General features: G+C 49.1%; 1 protein-coding gene across 2 annotated transcripts in view; it reads left to right on the top strand.

The window, feature by feature from the left end:
• Positions 1-27,802, top strand: part of LOC134608798 (uncharacterized) — a 162,077-nt gene that overhangs the window by 98,506 nt on the left and 35,769 nt on the right. For both annotated transcript variants that reach the window (XM_063451905.1, XM_063451906.1), the window contains exons 2-3: positions 10,406-10,487; positions 20,911-20,976. In XM_063451905.1, coding sequence (XP_063307975.1) covers positions 10,451-10,487; positions 20,911-20,976 — 103 coding nt within the window. In that variant the 5' untranslated portion in view covers positions 10,406-10,450. The remainder of the gene's footprint in view (positions 1-10,405; positions 10,488-20,910; positions 20,977-27,802) is intronic.

Here is a 27,802-nt window from a genome sequence, read left to right as displayed (position 1 = left end):
TATAGGAGCAGGATGGCTCTATTCTCAACAGCCTTAGCGGAGCAGATGGCAGACCGGGTCTACAACGATGTACAGGCGTACCTCATGCTGCGAACGACGCAGAGGAACCAACAAGCGGGGGAAGGAAGCACAACGTCTGTCCCTACCCCGCCAACAAAAGCAAAAATACCTTACCAGGCATTCAAAGCATTTGTTGATACAGAGGGGGATATTGATGGCTATTTACAGGACTTTGAACGGTTGTGCCAGCTGCATGCCATCAGCACCGAAGACCAAGTACCCTTGCTGGCTGGTAACCTATCAGGCCGCGCAGCGGATGCCTACCGAGCCATGCCGGCGGAGGATATCCGGGACTATCAGAAGGTAAAGTAAACCCTTCTCGCACGGTATGCCATTACACCTGAGGCATACCGAATACAGTTCCGGGCACTACTCAAACCAGAAAAAGACTTGCATGCAGAATTCGCACACCGGCTACAGCGCGCAGCTACCGGGTGGATGGAGGCAGCGAAAGCCGTCACGTCCCAAGAGATCATGCAGTTGGTGGTACTGGAACAATTTTACACACGCTTGACCCCCAAACTACGGGACTGGGTAAGGGATCGTAAACCCTGCACCTTACCAGAAGCCGCTAAGCTAGCGGATGAGCATCAGGACACCCGGCGAGAACAACGCTCATCCACTAAAGTACAAGCCATGCCAACCGTGGCCCGACCTACCCCAGTAGATTTTCCCCAACCATGGGGGACGTACCAGTCACAACCCCCCCCCCGGTACAACAACAGGGCACACATCCGGTGCCATACCTGTAACCAGCTTGGTCACGTACAACGAGACTGTCCCCGAAACCGCCTGGACCCCTCAACGACCACTGCCTACCCCTCGAGCCGCAGTTCACTGCTATCAGACCAGAGCATTGGCTCAACCTTTCACCCCTACCCAAATAGAGGAACCCTTGGGCACCCTCCATGAGGTAAACCCGGTGCAGGCGGCATCGGACAACCGCCAAGGCCACCGACAAGTGGTCCATGTAGAGGGAAAGCGGATGGAGGGATTAAGAGATTTCGGGGCCACCATCACTCTGGTACGGAACCATCTAGTGGCCCCGGACCATCTCACAGGAGACTGTATTGCAGTTCGAGTGGCAGGGGGAGCCATCTACAAAGTACCCACTGCTAAACTACATTTGGACTGGGGAGCGGGGGCAGGACAAATTGAAGTGGGGATGATGCAGGACCTGCCTGCGGATGTTATTTTGGGGAATGATTTGGGGGAGCTAACCTCCGCTTTCGTTACACGACCACCTCCACAAGAGGCTTACCCGGTCGTCACCCGTCAACAGGCTCGCACCACGGCACCACACACCGACTCTGAGGCTCAGGTAAGCCCGACCCCCCCTGATCACACTGTTACCCTGGGCTGCCCCATTAGAATTTGGTAGTGAGGTCGCCCTCGACCCGTCCCTACAGGTTTACAAGGACCGGATAGATAAAAACCAGAATGGCATCGAAGGGTAGAGGTATGCTTGGGATAAGGGGTTATTGTACCGGTATGCAGAAAAGGTAGTAGCTGGATCTATCCCCGTCCCCATCAAACAGTTAATTGTGCCTCGAAAGTATAGGCAAGAATTAATGCGAATTGCCCACGACATCCCCATGTCAGGCCACCTAGGGATCAGCCGAACCAAACATCGGCTGCTGCAGAATTTCTTCTGGCCAGGGATATCCCAGGATATTAAGCAGTACTGTAATACCTGTGATACCGGTCAGAGAGTGGGGAAAAAGGGGGGACCGATACAAGGCCAAACTACACACCCTACCGATAATCGAAGAGCCCTTTAGCCGGGTAGCGGTAGACCTAATCGGACCGCTGAAACGACCGAGCCCCTCTGGCAAGAAATACATATTGACCGTAGTAGACTACGCCACTAGATACCCCGAAGCAGTAGCCCTGACGAATGTACACGCCGAGACCATAGTAGACGCCCTTATGCGCATATTTACCCGTATGGGGATACCCCGGGAGATTATTTCGGATAGGGGTACCCAATTCACGGCCGAGGTCACTCACCAGCTTTGGAAAGTATGCGGGGTCCAAGCTATCCTTAACTCCCCATACCACCCCCAGTCCAATGGCCTCTGCGAACGTTTCAATGGAACACTAAAACAAATGATCCGCACGTTCGTAGCAACCCAGAAAGACTGGGAGCGGTTCTTACCCCATCTCCTGTTCGCCTACCGAGATGTGCCCCAAGAGTCCACTGGGTTCTCCCCTTTCGAATTGTTGTTCGGAAGGAGAGTAAGGGGCCACCTAGATCTAATCAGAGAACACTGGGAGGGGGGAACGACCATTAACGGCACCCCTATCGTACCCTATGTGTTGGAGTTCCGGAACCGCTTGGAGGAATTGACCCAGGCTGTGCGTAACAACCTCCAGGCGGCCCAGACACGCCAGCGCCGATGGTATGATAGGGGAGCCACGGACCGCAGCTTTCAGGTCGGCCAGAAGGTGCTAGTCCTACGACCCGTCCCTACTGATAAGCTGCAGGCTTCCTGGCGGGGCCCATTCAAGGTGGTAGAGCAAGTCTGCAATACCACCTATATAATTGGCCCCTGCGCCGGGACCGGAGACAGACGCATGTTCCATGTGAACATGCTGAAACCCTACCGCGAGCGCACAGAGGAAGTATCCGCCATCTGCGCCTCGGCCGCTGAGGACGCAGATAACCTACCCCTCCCGGACATGCTAGCCCGAGAAACCCTGCAAGAGGATCTAGCAGCTGTACAGTTAGGAGAACGCTTGAATCCCCAGGAAAGAGCCCAGGCCCAAAGTTTAATTAGGGAAAAAGGAGCCACTTTCTCCAACCTCCCGGGATATACCCAGTTAGCTACCCATCGAGTGGAAACCCTAGATCCGACCCCGCTCCGTCAACCGCCATACCGCATTCCCGAAGCAGTGAGGGGGAACATGTACAAGGAGCTGAAGGAAATGTTGCAGTTAGGGGTAATTGAGCCTTCGGATAGCCCCTGGGCATCCCCAGTGGTACTCGTGCCGAAGCGGGATGGAACTACCCGCTTCTGCGTAGATTACCGGAGGCTCAATGATAAAACCGTGTCCGACGCCTATCCCATGCCCCGGATAGACTAGCTATTAGACAAAATGGCCAGGGGCAAATACTTAACCACCATTGATCTTTGCAAGGGATATTGGCAAATCCCTCTGGCCGAGGACGCTATTCCCAAATCTGCCTTCGTCACCCCATTTGGCCTGTACCAATTCAGGGTCATGCCATTTGGGATGAAGAATGCCCCGGCCACCTTCCAGAGGATGGTGGACCGACTATTAGACTGGTTTCAGGAGTACGCTTGCGCCTATTTAGACGACATAGCCATCTTTAGTTATTCCTGGGCAGATCATCTGGACCATATCGGTGCCGTACTAGACCGCATCAGAGAAGCCGGACTGACCCTCAAACCCAGTAAATGTCATATAGGGATGGCAGAGGTCCAATATCTAGGACACCGAGTAGGCAGCGGCCACCAAAAACCCGAGCCAGCCAAAATAGAGGCCGTAGCTAAATGGCCAACCCCCCGCACTAAAACCCAGGTACTATCCTTTTTGGGGACAGCAGGGTATTACCGAAAGTTCGTACCCTACTACAGCGCCCTAGCCAAGCCCCTTACCGACTTAACCCGCAAAAACCTCCCTAAATTAGTAGTATGGGCCCCAGAGTGTGAACAGGCATTCCAACTCCTGAAAGATGCTCTTGTTAATGCTCCTGTGTTAGCTGCTCCCGATCCAACTAAACGCTTTCTCGTTCATACAAACACTTCAATGTTTGGATTGGGAGCAGTACTGAGCCAGATCGGAGCAGATGGCGGTGAACATCCGGTAGCTTACCTCAGCAGAAAACTTTTACCCAGAGAAGTAAGCTACGCCGCCATCGAAAAGGAATGCCTTGCCGTGGTGTGGGCCCTCAAGAAGCTGCAGCCCTATTTGTATGGGCAAACTTTCTCACTGCTCACAGATCACAACCCGTTGGTCTGGCTGAACCGGGTGTCAGGGGACAATGCCAGGCTGCTGCGCTGGAGCTTGGCGCTGCAGCCATTTGATTTCAACATCCAATATCGCCCGGGGAAGCTCAATGGAAATGCCGACGGGTTATCTCGACAAACTGAACTGGACAAGTGATCTGTGGGTACTCCTCCAGACATCCCCAAGCCGATCCGTTGGGATCAGACTGTGTATGCTGGCTTGGTTCTGGGGGAGCATTGTGGCAGAAGCAGCCACAAGAGACTGTTACACTAAATGTTACATTGTATTTGAACTGCATGTTAATGTAATCGGTCCCCGAACCAGAAACTCTTAGCCGGTTCGGGAACCGATTGAATTACCGAATGAAAGACCACCCTGCTGTGGTCGGGTGCCTCACCTTAATGGAAGGCAACAATGTTGCAAATATCCGTAATTGGGTTCGTGGGTGGCCGCAGTTCGCATAACGCACACGTGGCGGCGGCCATCTTAACTCCCGAACAGCGGTGTTTGGTCGTCGAGCGTCTGGAACTAAAATCGGACGCTCGACTACCCAGACACCGCTCAGACCTCCAGGACCAAGGAAACGTACGATTCAAACTACCGAACGGTCCGCCGTTTGGTAGGATGAATCCCCCAGATTAGGGGATTCATCCGAACGTAGAATTAGAGCCGGATGGCCAAAGGTTCGGTCCTTTTTATTCATTGAAATAGACCGACCGCAGGGCCAGAATCCATGGAGCTGTTTTCGGCTACCGAATCCCTGTGGTCGGTCAAAACTTTAACTGTTTGTAACTCCCGAACCCCTGGTCTGATCTGGGTGAATTTTGAGTATGTTGCTCACCCAGAACAGACCTACCAGGGGACCCCTTATTTGTCTCCGTACCCCCTGTATTTAGGGGACATCCAGAAACTGGGGAAAACTCTGTTCCCACTAATGAGTTTAATTGCTAATCTAAGGGGAGGAGAGGGAGAGGAGGTGACCACGATGTGATTGGATACTGTATGTTACCTCCCTTGCATGGGAAAAAGACATAAAAGCAAATGTGTGAATAAAGCTGACAGTTGACCTTCAAGCTATGTGTCGTCTAGTTCTTGGAGGGAAGGGATTGTAACTACGCTACCTGTTTTTGTACCTGTCTTGGATTGCTGTTCCTGTCCATCTTTGGCACAGTGCAGTGTTTTGTTGCGCATGCACATTTACCTCCTATTGCATTCCTATAATGAGCTCAACCCAGGAGGTTGGATGACAGCATACAGACTGGCATTGCTAGGCACAAAATGCACGTAAACTACTTCCTGCAGGTGGGGGCGGGGACCTAAATGTCCACTTGTCACTTGTGTTAGGAATAAACATTTCTGTTCCTAATGCTATAGCGTTCCTTTAAAGATTTGAGCGGTATAAAAAAAAGCACAATTGTTGCCATTGGCTTAAAGGGACACTCCAGACACCCAGACCACTTCTGCCCATTGGAGTGGTCTGGGTGCCAACTCCCACTACTCTTAACCCTTTTTTATAAACTGCAATAATTACCTTGCAGGGTTAAAGGGACTCTATAGTCTACATATAAAAGCAAGAAAGACAGGTCCCCCAGCCTTTCTTCTTGCTTTTATATGTACTTGCAGCCCAAAAAAAATATTTTCGAGGCTTTTTTTATATTAAAGGGACACTATAGTCACCTGAACAACTTTAGCTTAATGAAGCAGTTTTGGTGTATAGAACATGCCCCTGCAGCCTCACTGCTCAATCCTCTGCCATTTAGGAGTTAAATCCCTTTGTTTATGAACCCTAGTCACACCTCCCTGCATGTGACTTGCACAGCCTTCCATAAACACTTCCTGTAAAGAGAGCCCTATTTAGGCTTTCTTTATTGCAAGTTCTGTTTAATTAAGATTTTCTTATCCCCTGCTATGTTAATAGCTTGCTAGACCCTGCAAGAGCCTCCTGTATGTGATTAAAGTTCAATGTAGAGATTGAGATACAATTATTTAAGGTAAATTACATCTGTTTGAAAGTGAAACCAGTTTTTTTTTTTCATGCAGGCTCTGTCAATCATAGCCAGGGGAGGTGGGGCTAGGGCTGCATAAACAGAAGCAAAGTGATTTTAACTCCTAAATGACAGTGAATTGAGCAGTAAAATTGCAGGGGAATGATCTATACACTAAAACTGCTTTATTTAGCTAAAGTAACTTAGGTGACTATAGTGTTCCTTTAAAAACTTGCCTCCGTTCCAGCGCCGAGCTCCCAGCCATGCCGCGTCCCCTTTTTCGTCAAAATGACGAAATCTCGGGGCCCAATAGGACGCTTGCTTCGGCTTCACGCTGCACCAATCGCGTTCTTCATAGAGCGGCATTGACTGCCGCCCTATGAAGACACTATGAAGGCATGTGCGCGGAATGCGCGTTCGCCAGCTGAGCTGAGTGACAGCTCAGCTCGCTGTGTGCCCGCCCCCCTCCTACTCCAAACTTTGCATGCAAACACTATATATAGAGATTTCTCTATATAAAGTGTTTGCATACAAACACACACATATTGTTAAACATACACACACACTTTAAATAAATATTGTTAAACACATACACACTCTTTCTTTCTATTTATCTATTTCTTTCTATCTATCTATCTAGATCTATCTCTTTCTATCTAGATCTATCTCTTTCTATCTAGATCTCTCTCTTTCTATCTAGATCTATCTCTTTCTATCTAGATCTATCTCTTTCTATCTAGATCTATCTCTTTCTATCTAGATCTATCTCTTTCTATCTAGATCTCTCTCTTTCTATCTAGATCTCTCTCTTTCTATCTAGATCTCTCTCTTTCTATCTAGATCTCTCTCTTTCTATCTAGATCTCTCTCTTTCTATCTAGATCTATCTCTTTCTATCTAGATCTCTCTCTTTCTATCTAGATCTATCTCTTTCTATCTAGATCTATCTCTTTCTATCTAGATCTCTCTCTTTCTATCATCCATATACATCCCCAAATCCATCCACTCCCATCACCCATCCACTCCCATCATCCAAATCCATCCACTCCCATCTTCCATATCCATCCCCAAATCCATCCACTCCCATCATCCATATCATCCATTCACTCCCATCATCCAAATCCACTCCCATCATCCATTCACTCCAGGGCTCAAGTCCTGCAGGAACGCGTGGGAATGGCGTTCCTGCACTTTTTCCATAGCAGGAACGCCGTTCCCATTACTAGTCCTGCAGGACCCAGGGCTGGCACAAGCGGCTGCCAGAGCAGGGGGAGCACAAATCCGAATCCCCTGCCTCTGACTGGGGACTCGGATTTTTAAACTCACCTCTCCCCCTGCAGTCAGTGGAGTCGTCCGGCCTCTCCTGATGATATCAGTAGGAGGGGGCGTGACTTTCTCTGCTCTTCTCACAGGACCGCTGGGGAGCAGAGGAAGTCACGCCCCCTCATCCTGACATCATCAGGAGAGGCCGGCTTACTCCACTGACTGCAGGCTGCAGGTTCCAGATCCTGTCCCTGTCGCCCTCCTCAGTCCCTGTCGCCCTCCTCAGTCCCTGTCGCCCTCCTCAGTCCCTGTCGCCCTCCTCAGTCCCTGTCGCCCTCCTCAGTCCCTGTCGCCCTCCTCAGTCCCTGTCGCCCTCCTCAGTCCCTGTCGCCCTCCTCAGTCCCTGTCGCCCTCCTCAGTCCCTGTCGCCCTCCTCAGTCCCTGTCGCCCTCCTCAGTCCCTGTCGCCCTCCTCAGTCCCTGTCGCCCTCCTCAGTCCCTGTCGCCCTCCTCAGTCCCTGTCGCCCTCCTCAGTCCCTGTCGCCCTCCTCAGTCCCTGTCGCCCTCCTCAGTCCCTGTCGCCCTCCTCAGTCCCTGTCGCCCTCCTCAGTCCCTGTCGCCCTCCTCAGTCCCTGTCGCCCTCCTCAGTCCCTGTCGCCCTCCTCAGTCCCTGTCGCCCTCCTCAGTCCCTGTCGCCCTCCTCAGCCCCTGTCGCCCTCCTCAGCCCCTGTCCCCCTCCTCAGCCCCTGTCCCCCTCCTCAGCCCCTGTCCCCCTCCTCAGCCCCTGTCCCCCTCCTCAGTCCCTGTCCCCCTCTCTCAGCCCCTGTCCCCCTCTCTCAGCCCCTGTCCCACTTTCTCAGCCCCTGTCCCACTTTCTCAGCCCCTGTCCCACTTTGTCAGCCCCTGTCCCCTTCGTCAGCCCCTGTCCCCTTCGTCAGCCCCTCAGTTCCTGTCCCTTACCTCAGCCCATGCCCCCCCCCCAGCCCCTGTCCCACTTCGTCAGCCCCTGTCCCACTTCGTCAGCCCCTGTCCCACTTCGTCAGCCCCTGTCCCACTTCGTCAGCCCCTGTCCCACTTCGTCAGCCCCTGTCCCACTTCGTCAGCCCCTGTCCCACTTCGTCAGCCCCTGTCCCTTTCCTCAGCCCCTGTCCCTTTCCTCAGCCCCTCAGTTCCTGTCCCTTTCCTCAGCCCCTCAGTTCCTGTCCCTTTCCTCAGCCCCTCAGTTCCTGTCCCTTTCCTCAGCCCCTCAGTTCCTGTCCCTTTCCTCAGCCCCTCAGTTCCTGTCCCTTTCCTCAGCCCCTCAGTTCCTGTCCCTTTCCTCAGCCCATGCCCCCCCCCCCCCCCAAAGCTCCTGTCCCTCTTCCTCAGCTCCTGTCCCCCTCCTCAGCCCCGTGCCCTTACTCAGCCCCTGCATACAAGCGTATCATTATTTTGGGGTGGGGGGAAGGGGGCGGGGAGTGGATCTTGGGTGAGTTCCTGCACTTTTTTACCCAGGACTTGACCCCTGATTCACTCCCATCATCCAAATCCACCCACAAATCCATCCACTCCCATCATCCATCCATCCTCACCCACTCACCCTCAGTCACCCACCCACACTCACTAAATACATTTACTTACAGTTTGAATCCTCTCCTCATCCTCCTCTTCAGTCTTCAGCTGTCAGCTCAAGCCACTCCCACAGCAGTGCTGACAGCCTCAGCACACAAAGCTCGTGCACAGTGCTTTGTGTGCTGATAGCACGTCTGAAGTATTCACCCATGCGTGAATATGTCAGACGTGAACGAGGCCTTTTTAGGGCCTCTGAACTCGGAAGTCCCTCTGGTGGCCGTCTGACTGCAACAAGCTTCCAATGTAAACACTGCATTTTCTCAGAAAATACAGTGCTTACAAGAAAAAGGCTGCAGGGAGCTGTAGCACTCACCTGAAAAACCTCATTAAGCTGAAGTTGTTCAGGTGACTATAGTGTCCCTTTAACTCCACCTCATCGTCGCTGCCTCAGGTAAGTTACTGAAGAGGTTTTCACTCCTTCAGCAACTGGGGTTTGAGGGGTGGGAGGGAGAGGGAACCTGCAGTGCCAGGAAACCGGATTGTTTTCCTGGCACTGGAGTTTCCCTTTAAGCAGAAAATCACTGAAGTGTAGGGGGAAAAAGCCAAAGAACAGAGATTCGTTCATTTTTGATTACTTTTTTTTTAAAGGAATCAAACACATTTAAGCCTTTTGTAGCATAATAGGAATCCTTTCTATACCAAGACACACCATGAAACTACAAGTCAAGAACAGAAACATTGACGAATCCTTGAGATATTCAAAGCATCTTTCGTTTTGTAAAGTTGAGTTTTTAAGTAATAGAGCCCATTGTGCAAAGTTTTATGAGAACCATAAACTGTGTTTTCTTTGCACAGGTTGACTTTCAAAAACATGGTAAAAGAGTCCACAGACACTAAGCACTGTGGCATATATGTATGGTGGCAATAGAGGGTTAATAGGTCAGTGTAAGTTCATGACCCCTGATCATCTTGTTGGGCAGAGTGGGACAAGTAGCTGAGCAGATTAGGTGACACAGCTGTTGCTGGGGACAAGAGCTGGCTGATTATTGGTTGCTGTCAGTGAGCCAGAAAAAGAGCGGGAAACAAGGTAAGCATAAAAGGTGACAGTGAGAGGCAATCCCTGTCAGCTATTTTCTACAGGACTGGAGAAGCACCGACGGACACCCACCCTCCCCCCCACTAATTGTTAAATGTGTTTATAAGTAATGGTTTGGTGTTGGAAGCGTGGGACAAAAGCCATCCTCCGGTTCAAAGTTCTGAGGCAGGATATGTGTTAAATGGTTGTATTTATAAGGCTTCAGGTTAGCTATGACTGACTGGCAATTTGAAGTGATGGTGAAAGTGAAAAGTTTTACCGTAATGTTACCGTTATCAGGTATGGTGGTATGCCCCCGGTTCAAGCTTTAATAAACACCCAGCCCATTGAAATAAAATAAACTGTGTCTGTGTGTTGTGTGGTCTAAATTATTTATGCGAATTATTGCCTACCAGACGTATATCTGTTTTTATTTTTTTAGTTTTTCATAGTTATTTTTAGATCTGTTGTATTGTAACTGATTCATTGTTTTTGCAGGAAGAAAAAACACAACTGTTCCTCTGTAACAAACCTCTACTCAACATGGCTTCTAACGTAGAGGGGCAGCAATTCACTGTAGGTATGTTATATACCAGGGGGGGGTTTGAAAGACATCATGCGGGTGGGGGGGTGGAGAAAGACGCGGGTGGGGGGGGTGGAGGTGGAGAAAGACACACACGTGGGGGGAGAGAAAGAAAGACACGGGGGGAGAGAAAGAAAGACGCGGGTGGGGGGGTGGAGAAAGACGCGGGTGGGGGGGTGGAGAAAGACGCGGGTGGGGGGGTGGAGAAAGACGCGGGTGGGGGGGGTGGAGGTGGAGAAAGACACACACGCGGGGGGAGAGAAAGAAAGACACACGCGGGGGGAGAGAAAGAAAGACGCGGGTGGGGGGGTGGAGAAAGACGCGGGTGGGGGGGTGGAGAAAGACGCGGGTGGGGGGGTGGAGAAAGACGCGGGTGGGGGGGGTGGAGGTGGAGAAAGACACACACGCGGGGGGAGAGAAAGAAAGACACACGCGGGGGGAGAGAAAGAAAGACACACGCGGGGGGAGAGAAAGAAAGACACACGCGGGGGGAGAGAAAGAAAGACACACGCGGGGGGAGAGAAAGAAAGACACACGCGGGGGGAGAGAAAGAAAGACACACGCGGGGGGAGAGAAAGAAAGACACACGCGGGGGGGGTGAGAAAGAAAGACACACGCGGGGGGGGTGAGAAAGAAAGACACACGCGGGGGGGTGAGAAAGAAAGACACACACGGGGGGGGTGAGAAAGAAAGACACACGCGGGGGGGTGAGAAAGAAAGACACACGCGGGGGGGGTGAGAAAGAAAGACACACGCGGGGGGGTTAGAAAGAAAGACACACGCGGGGGGGTTAGAAAGAAAGACACACGCGGGGGGGTTAGAAAGAAAGACACACGCGGGGGGGTGAGAAAGAAAGACACACGCGGGGGGGGTGAGAAAGAAAGACACACGCGGGGGGGGTGAGAAAGAAAGACACACGCGGGGGGGTGAGAAAGAAAGACACACGCGGGGGGGGGTGAGAAAGAAAGACACACGCGGGGGGGGTGAGAAAGAAAGACACACGCGGGGGGGGTGAGAAAGAAAGACACACGCGGGGGGGGTGAGAAAGAAAGACACACGCGGGGGGGGTGAGAAAGAAAGACACACGCGGGGGGGGTGAGAAAGAAAGACACACGCGGGGGGGGTGAGAAAGAAAGACACACGCGGGGGGGGTGAGAAAGAAAGACACACGCGGGGGGGTGAGAAAGAAAGACACACGCGGGGGGGTGAGAAAGAAAGACACACGCGGGGGGGTGAGAAAGAAAGACACACGCGGGGGGGGTGAGAAAGAAAGACACACGCGGGGGGGTGAGAAAGAAAGACACACGCGGGGGGGTGAGAAAGAAAGACACACGCGGGGGGGGTGAGAAAGAAAGACACACGCGGGGGGGGGTGAGAAAGAAAGACACACGCGGGGGGGGGTGAGAAAGAAAGACACACGCGGGGGGGGTGAGAAAGAAAGACACACGCGGGGGGGTGAGAAAGAAAGACACACGCGGGGGGGTGAGAAAGAAAGACACACGCGGGGGGGTGAGAAAGAAAGACACACGCGGGGGGGTGAGAAAGAAAGACACACGCGGGGGGGTGAGAAAGAAAGACACACGCGGGGGGGTGAGAAAGAAAGACACACGCGGGGGGGTGAGAAAGAAAGACACACGCGGGGGGGTGAGAAAGAAAGACACACGCGGGGGGGTGAGAAAGAAAGACACACGCGGGGGGGTGAGAAAGAAAGACACACGCGGGGGGGTGAGAAAGAAAGACACACGCGGGGGGGGAGAGAGACTCGGGGGTAGGGAGAGAGAGAGAGAGAGAGAGAGACACACACACGCGGGGGGGAGGGAGAAAGAGAGTATTTGGTTGATTGGAGGGCCTGCTGAACGTTCTTGGGTTCCGGCCTCTGACATCCATGCTGGCCCCAAGATCCATTCTTTCCATGCCAAATTTCCTCTCAAACCTTGTCCTGCCCGCCCGGTGGGTGATCTTCAGGTGGGGTGGGGGTAATGTACCATATTCCTCCTCACCTTGCGGTATCTGCGTACTTAAGCCTTTTGTAGCATAATAGGAATCATTTCTATAACAATACACACCATAAAACTACAAGTCAAGAACAGAAACATTGACGAATCCTTGAGATATTCAAAGCAAGGGATCTGAGGTACTATTTTCTTTGTGCAGAGAAAGATACACACTGTCATGATCTTGTGCAGGTCAGATAGGAGACTTATGCCAGGGTTGACTTCAGGTACTTTTATTAGTGATTTTAGACCTATTATCAAACTTGAGGGAAAATAGAATTTAGGCAATATGCCACATAACAGGATACTTGCAAATAATAAGAATGTCTGTAATTTCAAGGTAGGGTGGTAACAGTGGCAGCCTGGAAACCGTGGCAGGCTTGTTTGAAGTATAGGTAAGGGTGGAGCAGGTCATTGTTAGGAGCAGGTTTGAAGGTAATCTGAAGCAGGTTCACAGGAGCCAGGATATGAAGTGATTCAGGTAAACGCCGCTGGTATTCTCGGGTGTGGCCTTTTGTAGGATCTGTAATTAGTCCTATGCAGGTGTGGATTGAGGTGACTATTGGCTAGGGAGGCCACTAGTGGTGGAGAGCTGGAACTTCTTAAAGGAACATAAATAAATTAAGATAAAACAGTTGTCTGGATACGATCCTGACTCAATCTCCCCCTTTAAAAGCGGACTGTGGACGCGAAGGTCTGTGGTGGAACTGAAAAGGATGTCAAATGAAGAATACAGACCACAATAAACAGAAATCTAAATTTCTTTCTTTTAAGTTTCTATTTCTTTGCCTTGTTTTTCAATGATTCCTCAAACATGGTTAAGTCTTTTTGGCGTATAATAGGATCAGTTGAGGCTTTAGTGCACTCAGGTGGAATCTCTTTATTTATGGTATATTCTTTTACCCTTAGTGTGGAGATGGGTTAGTTGATTTTCTTGATGAACCCAGAATTGAGAATCTGAGGTACAGAATGTCTTTTCAGGGGAGGTATCAGTGTACCTAAGGTTACAGGTTGTGAGGAAGAGCAGGTTGTCACGGCAAGGGTGCATAATTTATTATTACACTATGGAATATTATCCTTTAATGTAATTTGTGTAGTAAATGGCACAAATTACAGAGATGGTATTGTTGAGGTCAAAAGGGGTTACATCTTTTGAAGCTGGGACCCCCACAGAGGTCAGATGAAGGGGTAGTATGAATGGCATAGCAAGGATTTTACTATATGGATGTGAAGTAATCAAGGCTCTGCAAGGTGTGAGGTTCTATTCATCCATTTGTCATGTACCTTGCAAGTAATGAGTAAATCTCTTTAATATGTAAATGCCATTAGCTTTGTTCCAGTGTCATATCCAAAGGAAGGACAAAAACATTCACATTCATATTTACCCCACAGAATAATAATCAAGCCTCGTTTTATTTGGAATGGGACAAGCCCAATCTTTTAATTAAGCCTAAACATGAGTTGCACAACTTAAACCGTGTGGCAGGAATTGTGATGTCTGTCCTATTGGATCGCAGGTGGGGCAACATGTCTATGGGATGGGAAAATAACAAATTCATAGAGGCAATTACAGCCCCTAGGGACATTATACTTCGATGCGGAACGAGACAAGACAAACCAGCCTTGCTGAGAGCAATTCAGAATAAGTCTCCTATGGACTTTGAGACTCATAAGATCTCACGCTTCCAGGATCTCCAATGCTCCACCCTATTGTGGAGAAAAACAATGAAACCCATCACACAACGCCTGCAAGAAGCAGGAATAACATATAGGTGGACTACCCCTAGATCCCTCACGGTCATCAAAGACGGCAAAGAGTTCAAGGCCACCTATGTGGCGGAGACGAACACCTTCCTGGCAGCGATTTGCGTCAGAGACGCCCCACAGGAGCGGAGGGCCTAAGATCCCATCAGGACATGGGATGTGGACATTTTCACCCCTTTCATCCCATGACATTGACAAGGAGCAGTGACATAGGGAACCACATCTCAGTCTAAGTTTAAGACTCTAGCGCTTCCTTGACCCAACCTTTATGTTGCGAACCTCTACTCCTACTCCCACTGCACTAACCTGATCGATACTCCAGAAAAAGTCTGTGCCTACCAAAGTCTGTATCATAGCGACGATAATAACAGGGCCTACTGACGGTCAACTGTCCATAAAAGTTGGCAGTTCTGATGTCACCAAGGGGGCGGGGCCAATGCCAGCAGACCTGTGCAATGCTGGAAATAAGATGAGTTTTATTAACTTTAAAGGGGAGGGGCTATTGGTGGTGGCTTAAACACTATAGGGTCAGGAATGCATGTTTGTTTTCCTGACCCTATAGTGTTCCTTTAATATGAAAGAGGTGAATTATGGTTGAACAGACAGTCAAACATCAGGTTTTGATAAGAATGTGTTCAATTGCCTCTGTCCTTAAAGGGTTAATTAGGGATATTCTAGCTTTAGTGACCGAATAATCGAAATTTTATTAACGACAAGAGGCAAATATTTGCTTATCTTTCTTTACTGAACCTCCCAGCAAGAAATGGTTAACAATAATGTAAAAAGAGTGACCAATCGGAGAGTATAACAGTTTCATATTATGTCATCAAGCTCCTCCCAATTCCTCTTTCTTGCTGTAGCAGAGTGTGGCAGAGATCAACCGTGTAAACTGTATAACCGCATAAACAACGGACGAACTGCAGGTCCTGTGCTCTAGTCAACTGTGTAAACTAAGGGTTGAGTTGTTGACTCCACCATAGAACAACCAAATTGGTTCTTCACACTTAAAGGAAACAGAGAATTCCACAAGAGTATAGGTTCTCTTACTAGAGAAAACAAGTTTATGAAACACATATAGTGAACATTAATTCCCGGTAATGTACATTAAATATAAGTGGCATCATGGTATATATTTGACCAATTATTCTAAATTATAAACCTATGACAGATGGTATGTAAACTACACGTTGGAATAGAGAAACGTTAACTTACCTAATAATTTACCTCCATGGGCGGGAGAAAAAAAGGGGAGACGGGGGAAATATTCGCCTCCTGTTAATAAAATTTAGATTATTCGGTCACTAAAGTTAGAATAATCCCTAATTTTATGGCAAGACAGGAGGCTTCATATTTGCTGTTTTAACGCTCCTATAGAATAGAAGATACAGCATGTGGCACAGGTTTAAAATAAAAGGTATGAAATGTCAGTTCTCTGGACCAATTTGCAGATGATAGAATGTCTGAGAGGGAACTGCCTGCACGAAAGCTGCTCCTCTGACTGAGTGTGCTCCAAAGGCGGGGATCCCCGCTTGGACAAGTGTCCATCTGATCCACCATGCAACGGTGGGAGTGGAGACCGGCTTGTGCGGTCTGACTGAAAACAGAAGGGGTCCCGTAGGGGGAACCTAGTGTGACCGTGGTATCTATGTAGTGATGGACACAACGCGCCACGCAGAGTGACGGACTGTCCGGAAAATAAGGATAGAAGACTGAAGAGGAATTAGTCTTCATAGTCTGGTGATGTTAAATTTAACTCCCTCGGGCGTGAAAACTACTGCATGGTAGTGCCAGCTTAGCCGAAAGTTGGCGTAACGTCAAAGCTTCGTTAGTAGGCCAAGATTCCAAACATTAAAAAACCTGGGTGACGTCCCAGAAGTTGGAATATCTTGGTTGAGGGGGTCTGGCCAAGCGAATCCCCCGTAAGAGTCGACAAACAGGTGTTTCCCTACGGATGAGATGTCAATAGAGTTGTGAGCTGCGGAGATAGCGGATCGAGACACATTAATCGACCTATAGGATCGGCCTCGATCAAAAAGGGTAGATAGTTTATAACGGCTGTGAGAGGTGCTGAAAACTGATTGATATCCCTTTCCAAACACCAGCTGACCGAAGTCTGCCATGCAGAGAGGTAAGTCCCATATGAGAACCTGAGCTGTTGTTGAAAGTCCTGAAACATTCCAAGATCCCCGGAAACAGTCCAAGCTACTAGCTGGAGCCGTTCTTGGAGAGCGAGCGGGTGACAGACTCCCGCTGGATTCTTGAGGATATTGGGGAATTGAGGCAATATTGGGTAATTCACTGATAGTTCTAGTAGAGTAGGGAACCAGAACTGGGCCCTCCATAAAGGGGTTACAATCACTACCAGAGTTTTGACCTGATAAAGGGTGCGTTGGATCATGGAAAAGGACAGAAACGCATAAGCTCCTGTCTGTGGCCAAGGATGTAGAAATGCATCGACTGCCCACGATTGGGGATCTGGGAGCCAGCTGACAGTTCAGCCAAGACGCGAAAAGGTCCAGCGTGAGGTGTCCGCGAAGACAGTGAATCTGATGAAACGGAAAGGGGTCCAGTTGCCAGTCGCTGATGTGCCTCCAATGGTGGGAGAACCGATCTGCGACTAGATTGTCCGTGCCTGGAACGTATTCCGCTCTTATGGAGAGATTTCTCTCAAGGCAGATTTGGTAAAGTCCCAAACTAACTATTTCCACATACTGCAGAATAACGGCGTTCGAGAGTTTCAAACAGACAAACGAGAGGAGCACTCTTCACGAATCAGCGTCATCCCATCTATGGCGGTTTTCGTGAAAATTCATCCGAATGAAGACCGGCTCTTGCCGTTAACTCTGTGGAACTCTTGGTCGGATACAACCTCGTGGCAAGCCAGTCAAAACTTCCACACGGTGCCATTCGAAAAGTACCGAACGGATTTTCATGATTTTTGAATGTGTTGTTCCAATCACTCTTAGCTACCCAGAGATATGGTTTTATGTGGTTTGGACAATTATAAAGCATATTTCTAAAAATTGTGCAATTGTTAACTTTTTCTGGCCAGCAGATAATTGAGTTTAGTATGTTGCTTAAACTCAATTATCTCGCCTGGCCCAGAGGAGGAGTTTCGTGTTGTATAAATTGAGTGCCCATGTTTCCATTAAACCAGTCTTGTTCCAACATTAAGCTTTGGCTCATGTGTTGATTATTATGCGATATTTTACCCGATGGATTATTGGCGATATTACTTTATGGGAATAAGGGAATGACTGACGGAGGCATATGCACAGTCCATCACAGAAGTCTTTTGCGAAGCTGCAGATCACAAAATATTCTGCAATTAATTCCAGGCAGTTGATTTGAAGAGCCCATTCTGAGGGGGACCAAAGTTCCCCGGTGGACTTTTCCGAACACGTTGCACCCCACCCAATGAGGCTGGCATTGGATTCCAGGACGAAGTCTGGCTGCGATCCGGATATGACTTTGCAATTCCAGGCTTCCATGTTGTGAAGCCACCAGTGGAGCTCTCTACGGACTTCATTCGTTAGAGAAATCAACTGGTCGTAGGAAGTGGATCAGCGTAGGTAGCATGTTTTGAGTTGCTGCATGGCCCGGTAGTGTAAGGGTCCCGGATAGATAGCCTGGATAGAGGACGACAGGAGACTTATAGTATGTGCCAGATCGCGTAAACGAATCTGTTAGGCTGACAGCAATTTTTGAATGTCTCTCTTCATGGATTCGATCTTTGTAGAGGGTAATTGCAAAATCGCCTGTAGCAAATCTATTAGAAATCTGAGGAATTGAACCGTGTGAGAGGGTTCTAAATCCGACTTCTGAAAATTTGACAAATCCTAGGTTTTGTATCAAGGCGTCTGTCATGTCGCTATGCTGTCGAAGTAGATTTGAGTTCTGGGCCATTATCAGGATGTTGTCCAAATATATAAGGGAACGAATCCCCGGTGATCGGAGCAGCGCCATCACTGGTTTCAATAATTGTGAAACACCATGGCGCTGAACAAAGACCTAAAGGAAGGCATGTGAACTGCCATATTTCCTGTTGCCAGAGGAATTGATGGAACGCCCGAAGGCTGCAAGCAATAGGAACTGTGAGGTATGCGTCTTTGAGATCGAATCTGGAGAACCAGTCTCCCACGCAAAGGAGCTCCCTGAGAAGATGGATGCCCTCCATCTTGAAATGGCGATATCTGACCTGCCTGATCTTTTAGATTGATAATTGGGCGAACCAGGAATATGTTGCTGAGAAAGGTATGGGACACTAGTTTGTGTAACTCTGTTTGTAATGTGAGGTCCTCTGTCATAGACATATGTAGTGGTGTAAGTGGTGTGTCTTGGAAGGGAGTGGAGATGAAATCTATTCTGAAACCCTTGACTGTGTTTAGGATCCATAGGTCCTGTGAAAGTAATTCCCACTGTTGGAAAAAATGGGTTTGTCGGCCTGCTATAGGAACATTGAAATAAGGTAGTTTTATTACCTTGAGCGGTGCGTCCGCGTAGGGAAGCAGATCCCCTGTATGTGAACAACTGTCGGTGGTATGGTCGGGTGGTTCCTGTATTCCAGTTGTCTGTGGGACGAGACCTGTAGCCTGTGATGGCAGCTCTGCTGGTCGTTCGGCCTCTGTAACAACCAGCTCTCCCAGAAAATCTGTGGGACTGGGAGTGAAATACCCTGCATAGGGAGGAGTGGGCTCTATTTAAGGTCGTAAAGACCGACCCATGCTTGGACAAGTCTCTTATAAAAGAGTCTCCAAATAGTAAGCTATTGGGGGTAGAGGGGCAGTGACTGGGTGGGGGGACAGTGACCGGGTGTAGAGGGGCAGTGACAGGGGGTGGGGGAGTAGAGGGGCAGTGACAGGGGGTAGGGGGTCTGTGACTGGGTGTAGAGGGGCAGTGACAGGGGGTAGGGGGTCTGTGACTGGGTGTAGAGGGGCAGTGACGGGGTGGGGGTAGAGGGGCAATGACAGGGGGGTGGGGGTCAGTGACGGGGTGTAGAGGGGCAGTGACAGGGGGTGGGGGGTAGAGGGGCAGTGACAGGGGGTGGGGGGTAGAGGGGCAGTGACAGGGGGTGGGGGAGTATGGGGGCAGTGACGGGGTGGGGGAGTATAGGGGTAGTGACAGGGGGTGGGGGGTAGAGGGGCAATGACAGGGGGTGAGGGGGTCAGTGACGGGGTGGGGGGGAGTATGGGGGCAGTTACAAGGGATGGGGGGAGTATGGGGGCAGGGGGTGGGGGAGAATATGGGCAGTGACAGGGGGTGCGGGGGTAGAGTGGCAATGACGGGGTGAGGGGGTCAGTGACGGGGTGGGGGTAGTATGGGGCAGTGGCAAGGGATGGGGGGAGTATGGGGGTGGGGGAGAATAGGGGCAGTGACAGGGGGTGCGGGGTAGAGGGGCAATGACGGGGTGAGGGGGTGGGGGGGTAGAGGGACAGTGACATGGGGTGGGGGGGTAGAGGGACAGTGACTGGGGGTGGGGGGTAGAGGGACAGTGACAGGGGGTGGGAGGGTTGAGGGGGTCAGTGACAGGGGGTGGGGGGTAGAGGGACAGTGACAGGGGGTGGGGGAGTAGAGGGGCAATGACATGGGGTGTGAGGGGTAGAGGGGCAGTGACAGGGGGTGGGGGTAAAGGGTGTTTACAAATACTTTATTTTTTTAACAGGGGGTGTGGGGGAGGTAGAGGGGCAGTGACGGGGTGGGGGGGTAGGGGGCAGTGACAAGGGGTGGGGGGGTAGGGGGCAGTGATGGGGTGGGGGGGTAGGGGGCAGTGACAGGGAGTGGGGGACTAGAGGGGCAGTGACAGGGGGTGTGGGGGGTAGAGGGGCAGTGACAGGGGGTGCGGGGGGGTAGAGGGACAGTGACAGGGGCTGGGGGGCCGACATGTCAGTCTGCACTAAGGTGATTTAGGCACCCGCGAGGCCCCAGAGAGCGCGAGGCCTTAGGCGGCCGCCTAAATCGCCTAATTAGAGAGCCGTCTCTGATGCCCATATAATGGGTATGATGAAAGTTCAGTTTTGCAAAGACAGGGTTTGGGCTGATTTACACAGCCAGCAATAACTTAAAGACATATGCGCATAAAAGCTGAATGAGTAAAAGTCAGTAATAAAAAGATTATACATCTACCAGATGAACATTAGGACTGAGAATGATCAAAAACAAAATAAGTATGAAATGTCTATAGAGAAAAATACAATAAATATATGCTAAGAAACATTTACCAAAAGGCAATATAATTGGAGTAGACTCACTTGGGAGGCAAGCAGCAAAGAAAGAGGAATTGGGAGGAGCTTGATGACATAATATGATACTGTTATACTCTCTGGTTAATATTTTTACATCGTTAACTATTTCTTTGCTGCTGAGAGCTTCAGTAAAGAAAGATAAGCAAATATGAAGCCTCCTGTCTTGCCATAAAATCTAAAATAGCTTGTTTGGAAATCCGCTATAACTTTGCTATTCTTACAGCTTGGATATTAAGGCTTAAATTTTACCATTTTCAAATTTGGTCTTTAGTAAATAACCTTGCAAGTGCTGGTTTTAAATTTCTGATATACACCCTTTTAGCTAAAGAAAAATGGTTACTGTTAATGCTGTTTTTGTTATTGCTGATATGTTATCATTTAGTTGATAATCACACTAACCACTTAAAATCTTTCACTTAGATGGAAAAGTGTATTATCGCATTGAGCAATTTATTTTGGATCCTGATCGCAAACGTCCTTTGATTGGTACGTATATCTAAAAATACACAAAGGTAACGTATGGTTACAAGAATATGTGGTTTAGTAATTTATGAAAGAGAGAGATGCACAAAAAAGGCTAAATTGACTTTTTACATTCAAAAGTTTTTGTGGTGTGGTTGGAGTTTCGTGTCTGCATTCAATTCATAATTTACAATGCTACTAGCCACTACTTGCATCCTGTGCGGGACAGTTATATATGCATTGTGAAATGGACACATATGAATCCATACAGTTTACTGAGTTAGAAGACAAAGGGAATTTTCCTTTCTTTCTCACTTTATTTTTATTTTATTTTTATGAAAAATGTAAATATACACTTGACAAGTGTATATATAAAACAAATTTAGGTATTACACTAAACAAAGACAACATACAATATATCCTTAATTTACCAACTTTTCATTTACATTTATAAGAAAAGACACAAGTCAATTACGAACCATGAAGAAGACAAATCATAAAAATAAATAAATATATAAGAACTTATTCATCTGAAGCCCTTCTCCATTGGTATAAAACTTAGTTTTAGTTTGTATAAAACTTGATTATTTTTTAAATGTGTTGAAGTTATTGGGCTAGAGTCTCTCTAGCAGCAAAAAAAGTATTATTAATTATCATTGTTTCTAGTTTAGAGACTGTATACCAATTTATTTGGAGCAGAGCGGTTTCAGCTTTTTTTTTTTTTTTTACTTTGGTGAGTAATTTTAGTTTATCAAATACCATTGACCATAAAGGTTTAATTGAATCGCATTCCAACCAAATATGCAATAGAGAATCATTCTTGGTGCCACATCTCGAGCTCCTGTTGGAATAATAAGGGTACATGGCAGCTAGTTTGGAAGGAACCACCCATGCATGAACTTAAAATAGATTTCAATGATGTTTACTCAATTCATCAGGTTATTGATAGATTTTAACCAGTCCTTGTAGTTGATGGGAATCTTTAAGTTTTGGAACCATGATCTTGATGTTTCTATGGTAAGAAATATAGAGCATTTTGTAAGGATTTTCTAAATGGGATGTATCTTAAAAATGTTCTCCCATGTTTCCATGTTATCTGAATTATTAGTTCTAAAAAATAATCTATTTGGCACCGAGCGAGAATGGCGGCGTAATTCCTGTGCTCCAAGCCCTGCTGCCAAAATTAGCCCACATCAGCACACCCAGAGACGTAATGGGCCGCACAGAACAGTCAATGACGACCCTGACCACACCGAAGATGCAAAGTGAGGGTCTGCTCCTCGCCTCACACCACGAGGCATCCAATATGGCTCCCTCCTCCTCGGGATCAACTGTCTCAGAGGACAGCCTGCTCACTGCCGCCGGCTCCTGAGACAAGGGAAACCCCACACCGGACTGGTATGCATTGTTTACCTGCCCCAAAAAGAGGACCTCCAATCAATAGTGCAGGGGGTTAAAACGACCCTTAGAACAGAAACAGCCTCCCTGCGCACCTCCTTGCATGACTAGGAAGGAAGAGTGACAGTACTGGAAAATGCTGGTACATCACTCCAACCACTCCTATGACAGGCAACTCACTGATATGCGGCTCCATGTGGAAGATCTAGACAACAGGAGCCGCAGGAACAATATTAGAATAAGAGGGCTCCGCGAACCCATAGGCCCAGAAAACCCAAGGGAGATACTGACTCTGCTGTTTAACCTTGTCCTGCACACCCCCAGAAGCACGTTTGTACATAGATAGGGTGCACCGTGCCCTCTGCCCAAAGCCACCTCCATCAGCCCCAGCGCGAGACGTCATCTGCTGCATTCAAGACACTCAGCTGAAGGAAGATATCATAAAAGGGGCAAGGATGGAAAGATCATGGCGGTACAAGAGCCAAACCGTGGAGCTGTACAACGACATCTCCCACCTCACCCTGCAAACTCGCAGAGCCCTGCTCCCTATCACCACATTACTCCAGGACCATCAGATAAGGTACCGGTGGCACTTCCCGTTCGCACTCACGGCACGCAAAGACAACGTAGAGGCCACAATCCAGCTCCCAGCGGATGTCCCCACCTTCCTGGACACCTTGGGACTACCGGCCACCCGGGTAAGGGACTGGAGGGATTGCCCCCTCAATGAAAGACATCTGGGCAGGCCGTTGGCCCGCACTCTCGGAGAGGAAGGGCTGGTCTGGGATACAATACCACCCCACCAAGGCGCCCACGAAGAGTAATGCACCGGGCCCCCGTGGCGGATGCACCAGCTAGGCAACGCAAGAGGCGCCCCGCAACTCAACCAGCGCACCCTACCCCTTGGAACAGGACCTTCAACAACCACCACGACCCACGCAAGACAGACTACGACTACGCAGACTCTACCATGGATCATCCTTCACACCTACCATACCTCCACCAGGGAATGCAGAAACCGGGAACAGACCACCTTACCTGAGACTCCGTTTTTTTTTTCACCAAATGGCACCCCCACCAACGAGACGGCCACCTGTACCTACATGACCCACATAAACTATGCAGAGATATCAGCAGCCTAACAAGTGGGACCACGAGGACTGCCACAGAGGTTTTTTTTTCCCTTCTTCTTCTTCCCGCTCTACCGTTCTCTTCCTCCTCACCAAAGCCCAGGACTGCTGGACTTGAAAGGGTGTCTACCTGAACACGCGGAACCGCCTCCCACCAGCGCAGAGCCTGGGAGCTCCACCCCACACGGAACTGGTGTCGTATAATTGCAATACTCTGTATCTTGCTCTCTTTGCAATAGGCTACTTGATGGGGAGGACATTAGCAGGGTGGGGGGGAGGGGCAGGGAGGGAGGGTAGAGCACATTGCTTGACAGGACAAACGGGGACCACCGACAGCAACCCCACAACCGACTGAAGAAGACCTCTGTCTGCTGAGACTGAGACTGCCGACCGACGCCCCTATCCCCCCAACGCTCCTTCCCCTCCGGTGACTCCCACTGCACCTAACGAGATGGACATGCCACCGCTCAAAGCCAACAGACGGACCACCCCAACCTAACCCTGGCCCTCATACAGGTGGGACCACCCCCTGAGACGTCGACAAACCCAACAGTAGACTAACAGGAACCCGAACTCCCCCACCCGCCATAACTCCCCACCCGACCACACCCTGTGACCCCGACCCACCACTGATCTGACTGACTCACATCCTAACACACACTGATGACACCCTGGGACCTCATTGACGGAATGGGGCACACGAAAATGGTGCTATGACTGGTGACCTCCACCACGGGTCTTTGTCACAAAATGTTTATACTGACATGGTCTAGATAAATGGTTACTACTTGCTAAATGTTAAGGTTAAATGTAAACATTGTTGCACAAATTTTATTACTAATTGTTACTTAAGTAACAATTAAGTACCATACCAACTGTACCCGCCCTAACAGAAGGGCTCGGACACCCCCAACCCTTGTACGAACCGACAACCCACTGACTTTACCAGAGTGCAAGGACTCGCCACCCTCGCCCCCACAGGTTTACTGCCATCCCGCTGGGCGAGTTCACTGGAACCGCAACCCCCACGTGAGCCCACACCCCAAACGCAGACCACCCCTTGTTGCCGTCTCTACCATCCCCACCCTCGACACAGAGGAGGGAAACAGACAAAGGGAGACTTCACACATTAGACGACCAACATCCAGACCACCCCAATTCTGGTCTAAACCCTCCACGCACACCTTGATTGCTCTTCCTGAAAGGTACAATACACAACACGCGATTAACGTTCGCCAACCTATACCTTACGAGCAAGGGACAAAAACCCTTCCTAGGGAAAACCCTTGCATTGCTAGACTCCTTCAGAGATGGCAAATTAATCCTCAGAGGGGACTTCAACGCACCACTAGAACTAAAGCTGGACACCTCAACAGGCCACTCGACCCTTCCGTGCCATGTCCTCCGGGGCATGAAAGCCACCCTACACGAATTCCAGCTGTCAGATTGCTGGCGTCCCCTACACCACCTAGAGAAAGATTACACCTTCTTCTCTAACCCCCCTCCCCCCACAACTCATATTCACGAACTGACTACCTGTTCCTCCAGCACCGCCACTTAGCCTCCTTACAGCAACAATAACCCCCATGACCTGGTCGGACCATGCCCCGGTCATTATCACACTCACCTCACCAACTCCGTTCCAGAAACACTGGAATTGGAGGCTGAATGAATCGCTGCTAGAGGATCCCCTACTTTAACTAGAGGTGAAAGCCCACATAGACCAATTCTTCCAAACAAACTGCACGCCGGACTCCTCCCTGGACAAGATCTGGGAGGCACACAAATGTGTGATCCGGGGCATCCTGATCAGACATGGAGCACAGCGCAAACTACAACGCGCCCAAGAAACTGCTGAACTTGCGCGAAAGGTGGCGGACCTGGAAAAGCAACACAAGTCCACCATGGACGACAATACATACTCACAACTGGTTACCGCCAGGGCAGAACTCAACTCCCACCTATCCCAGATCGCCTTTCAATTCAGGAAAACACAGAAGACTTTCTACGAATACGGCAACAAAAGCAGGAAATTACTGGCGAGAGCCCTGAAGGAAAGTCAGACAAAAAAACTTCATATCTGAGATCAAACATGACGGTATCACCCACAACACACCGAAATCAGTAGTGGAAGGATTCCGCACCTATTACGAATCACTATACAACATCCGCAGCCAGGACGACGCCAGGGGGGGAGTCGGACACAACCAAGACCCAAAGACAAAACGCATACCTCACCAATACGATGGACACAGACACGGCCAACGCCATGGAGGAGCCGATCACAGCTGAGGAACTGTCACAGGCCCTGAAAATGGCCAAAAATGTGAAAAGCCCGGGCCGAACGGCTTCACCATCAAATATTACAATACATACCACGACTCACTGACTCCACACCTCTTGGCCATGCTCAACGCACTCAGAGAAGGGGGGCCCTCATCCACAACACGCTGAGAGTGCACATAGTGGTGCTACCCAAGAAAGGTAAAGACCCCACAGCGTGCCCGAGCTACAGGCCAATCTCCCTGTTGAACGCCGACCTGAAATTATTCGCAAAGGTTCTGGCACTACGACTTCAACCAACGCTGCCACAATTGATCCACCCAGACCAGGTAGGGTTCATCAGCAACAGAAAAGCCAGAGCACATCAATGGGGGCTCATTGCTGCTTTGCCAAAAAAGAGTCAGGCTTTGCAGCACGGATCTGATGGGCATATAAATTAGTTTGGGCGACAACGTCCCCCAATACATCATTGCCCAGAAACACCTCATAAACTGCTGAGGGCTAAATCCTGCAACATCCACATTGATGCAAGGATTTGCAATGAAGGGTGGGTTATCTGGCCTCTGGCGATGAGGCACTACCCACTCCTCAGCAGTACTGCCAGCTGGAGCAGCATGTCTCCTTCTGGCAGAGGGCTTGCAGCCACAGATACATCATAACTAGATACTTCACTAATACATCAAAATCCGGGTCGGAGTCAGACATAGACGCGTCAGACTCTAACGCAAGGATGGCATACGCCTCCTCATCTCTATACGACCTCTGTGAAAGGATCACAATCACTTTATTTAATGATCTGTCACAAAAGAGAAAATGTAAATGCTTTCAAAATTAACCCCTTAAAAAAAAAAAAAAAAGCACAGAGAGCAAAATAAGTGCTGCTGTGCAAGAGCCAGTGATCTATACAGTGATCATTGGCAGAATAGGGGTTAATAGCTCTGAAAATAGCTTTTGGGTCTCACACAAAAAAATTAACCCCTAAAGAAATGCACAGACCGCAAAAAAGTGCTGCTATGCAAGAGCCAGTGATTATAGTGATCACTGGCGAGATAGGGTTAATGGCTCTGAAAAGTTTACAAACCCCTACCTAAAACTACCTCAATCTCTGTACCTAAAACACAGATCTCTCTCCCTCTCTCACTAAAACACAAGTGAAGGGAGGGAGATCCACACTGATCAGAGTCAATATTTACTAATATTGACCCGATCAGACAAATGGGGATCATAGGTAGAAAAATATTATTATAGGGGCAAGCTCTGATTGGATGTCCCTAGCCTGCCTCTATGATGAGGCAGGCTAGGGACACCCCCAGGAGCCCCATGATGCACTGCCTTTAAAAAGGCAGCGCCATCTTGGGAGCCACATGGCTGGGGGGTTAATATATATATTATTAATTTTTTTTAATTTTTTTTATGATTTAATGGCTTCCGATGCTCTGCTTTACTGCCGGGCGCCACATAGAGCAACCCGGAAGTGATTGCTCCGGGGTGAGCGATCACCCTGAAGTAAGGAGAGGTATATTAAGGCATCGCTGCAATACCATCAGCGCATCTGGAAGCGATCAACGTTTTTTGACGGACGTACCTGATGCGTTCGTGGTTGGGAAGGGGTTAAGATATGTTGGTATTTGAATTCACGGAGGGATTCTCCCTTGAAAGGAAGTGTGCATATCAAACATTGGAAGAAATTTATTGAATTGTAAGAACTGAGGAAATTTTGTAGATAGGTTAATCCTTTATGTTCCCAAAAACAGACTAGCATTACAGCTTGTTGTAGTGTTTGTTTTACATTAATATAATCTGTCCTACCATAGACTGTGATAATTTCTTATCATTTCCTATTGACATTGTTGCCCTCCAAGACTAGACAGATTATGCTGTAGTGATACTGATGGAGCATCACACCAGTAGGGCCTGTTTTGTTTTTTTTCATTATTGAAGGGTATAGTGGATGAATTTTGTAATGTCTTTTCCTGTCGTGTGTTTTTTTTTTTTTTATGTTGGTACAAAATAATTTTAGATCTGGGCCTTGTGTACAT

This window comes from Pelobates fuscus, chromosome 4 (assembly GCF_036172605.1).
Source record: "Pelobates fuscus isolate aPelFus1 chromosome 4, aPelFus1.pri, whole genome shotgun sequence".
NCBI classification, from domain to species: Eukaryota; Metazoa; Chordata; class Amphibia; order Anura; family Pelobatidae; genus Pelobates; species Pelobates fuscus.
The sequence above is the reverse complement of the archived record's forward strand: the minus strand, read 5'-3'. Positions and strand labels throughout refer to the sequence as shown.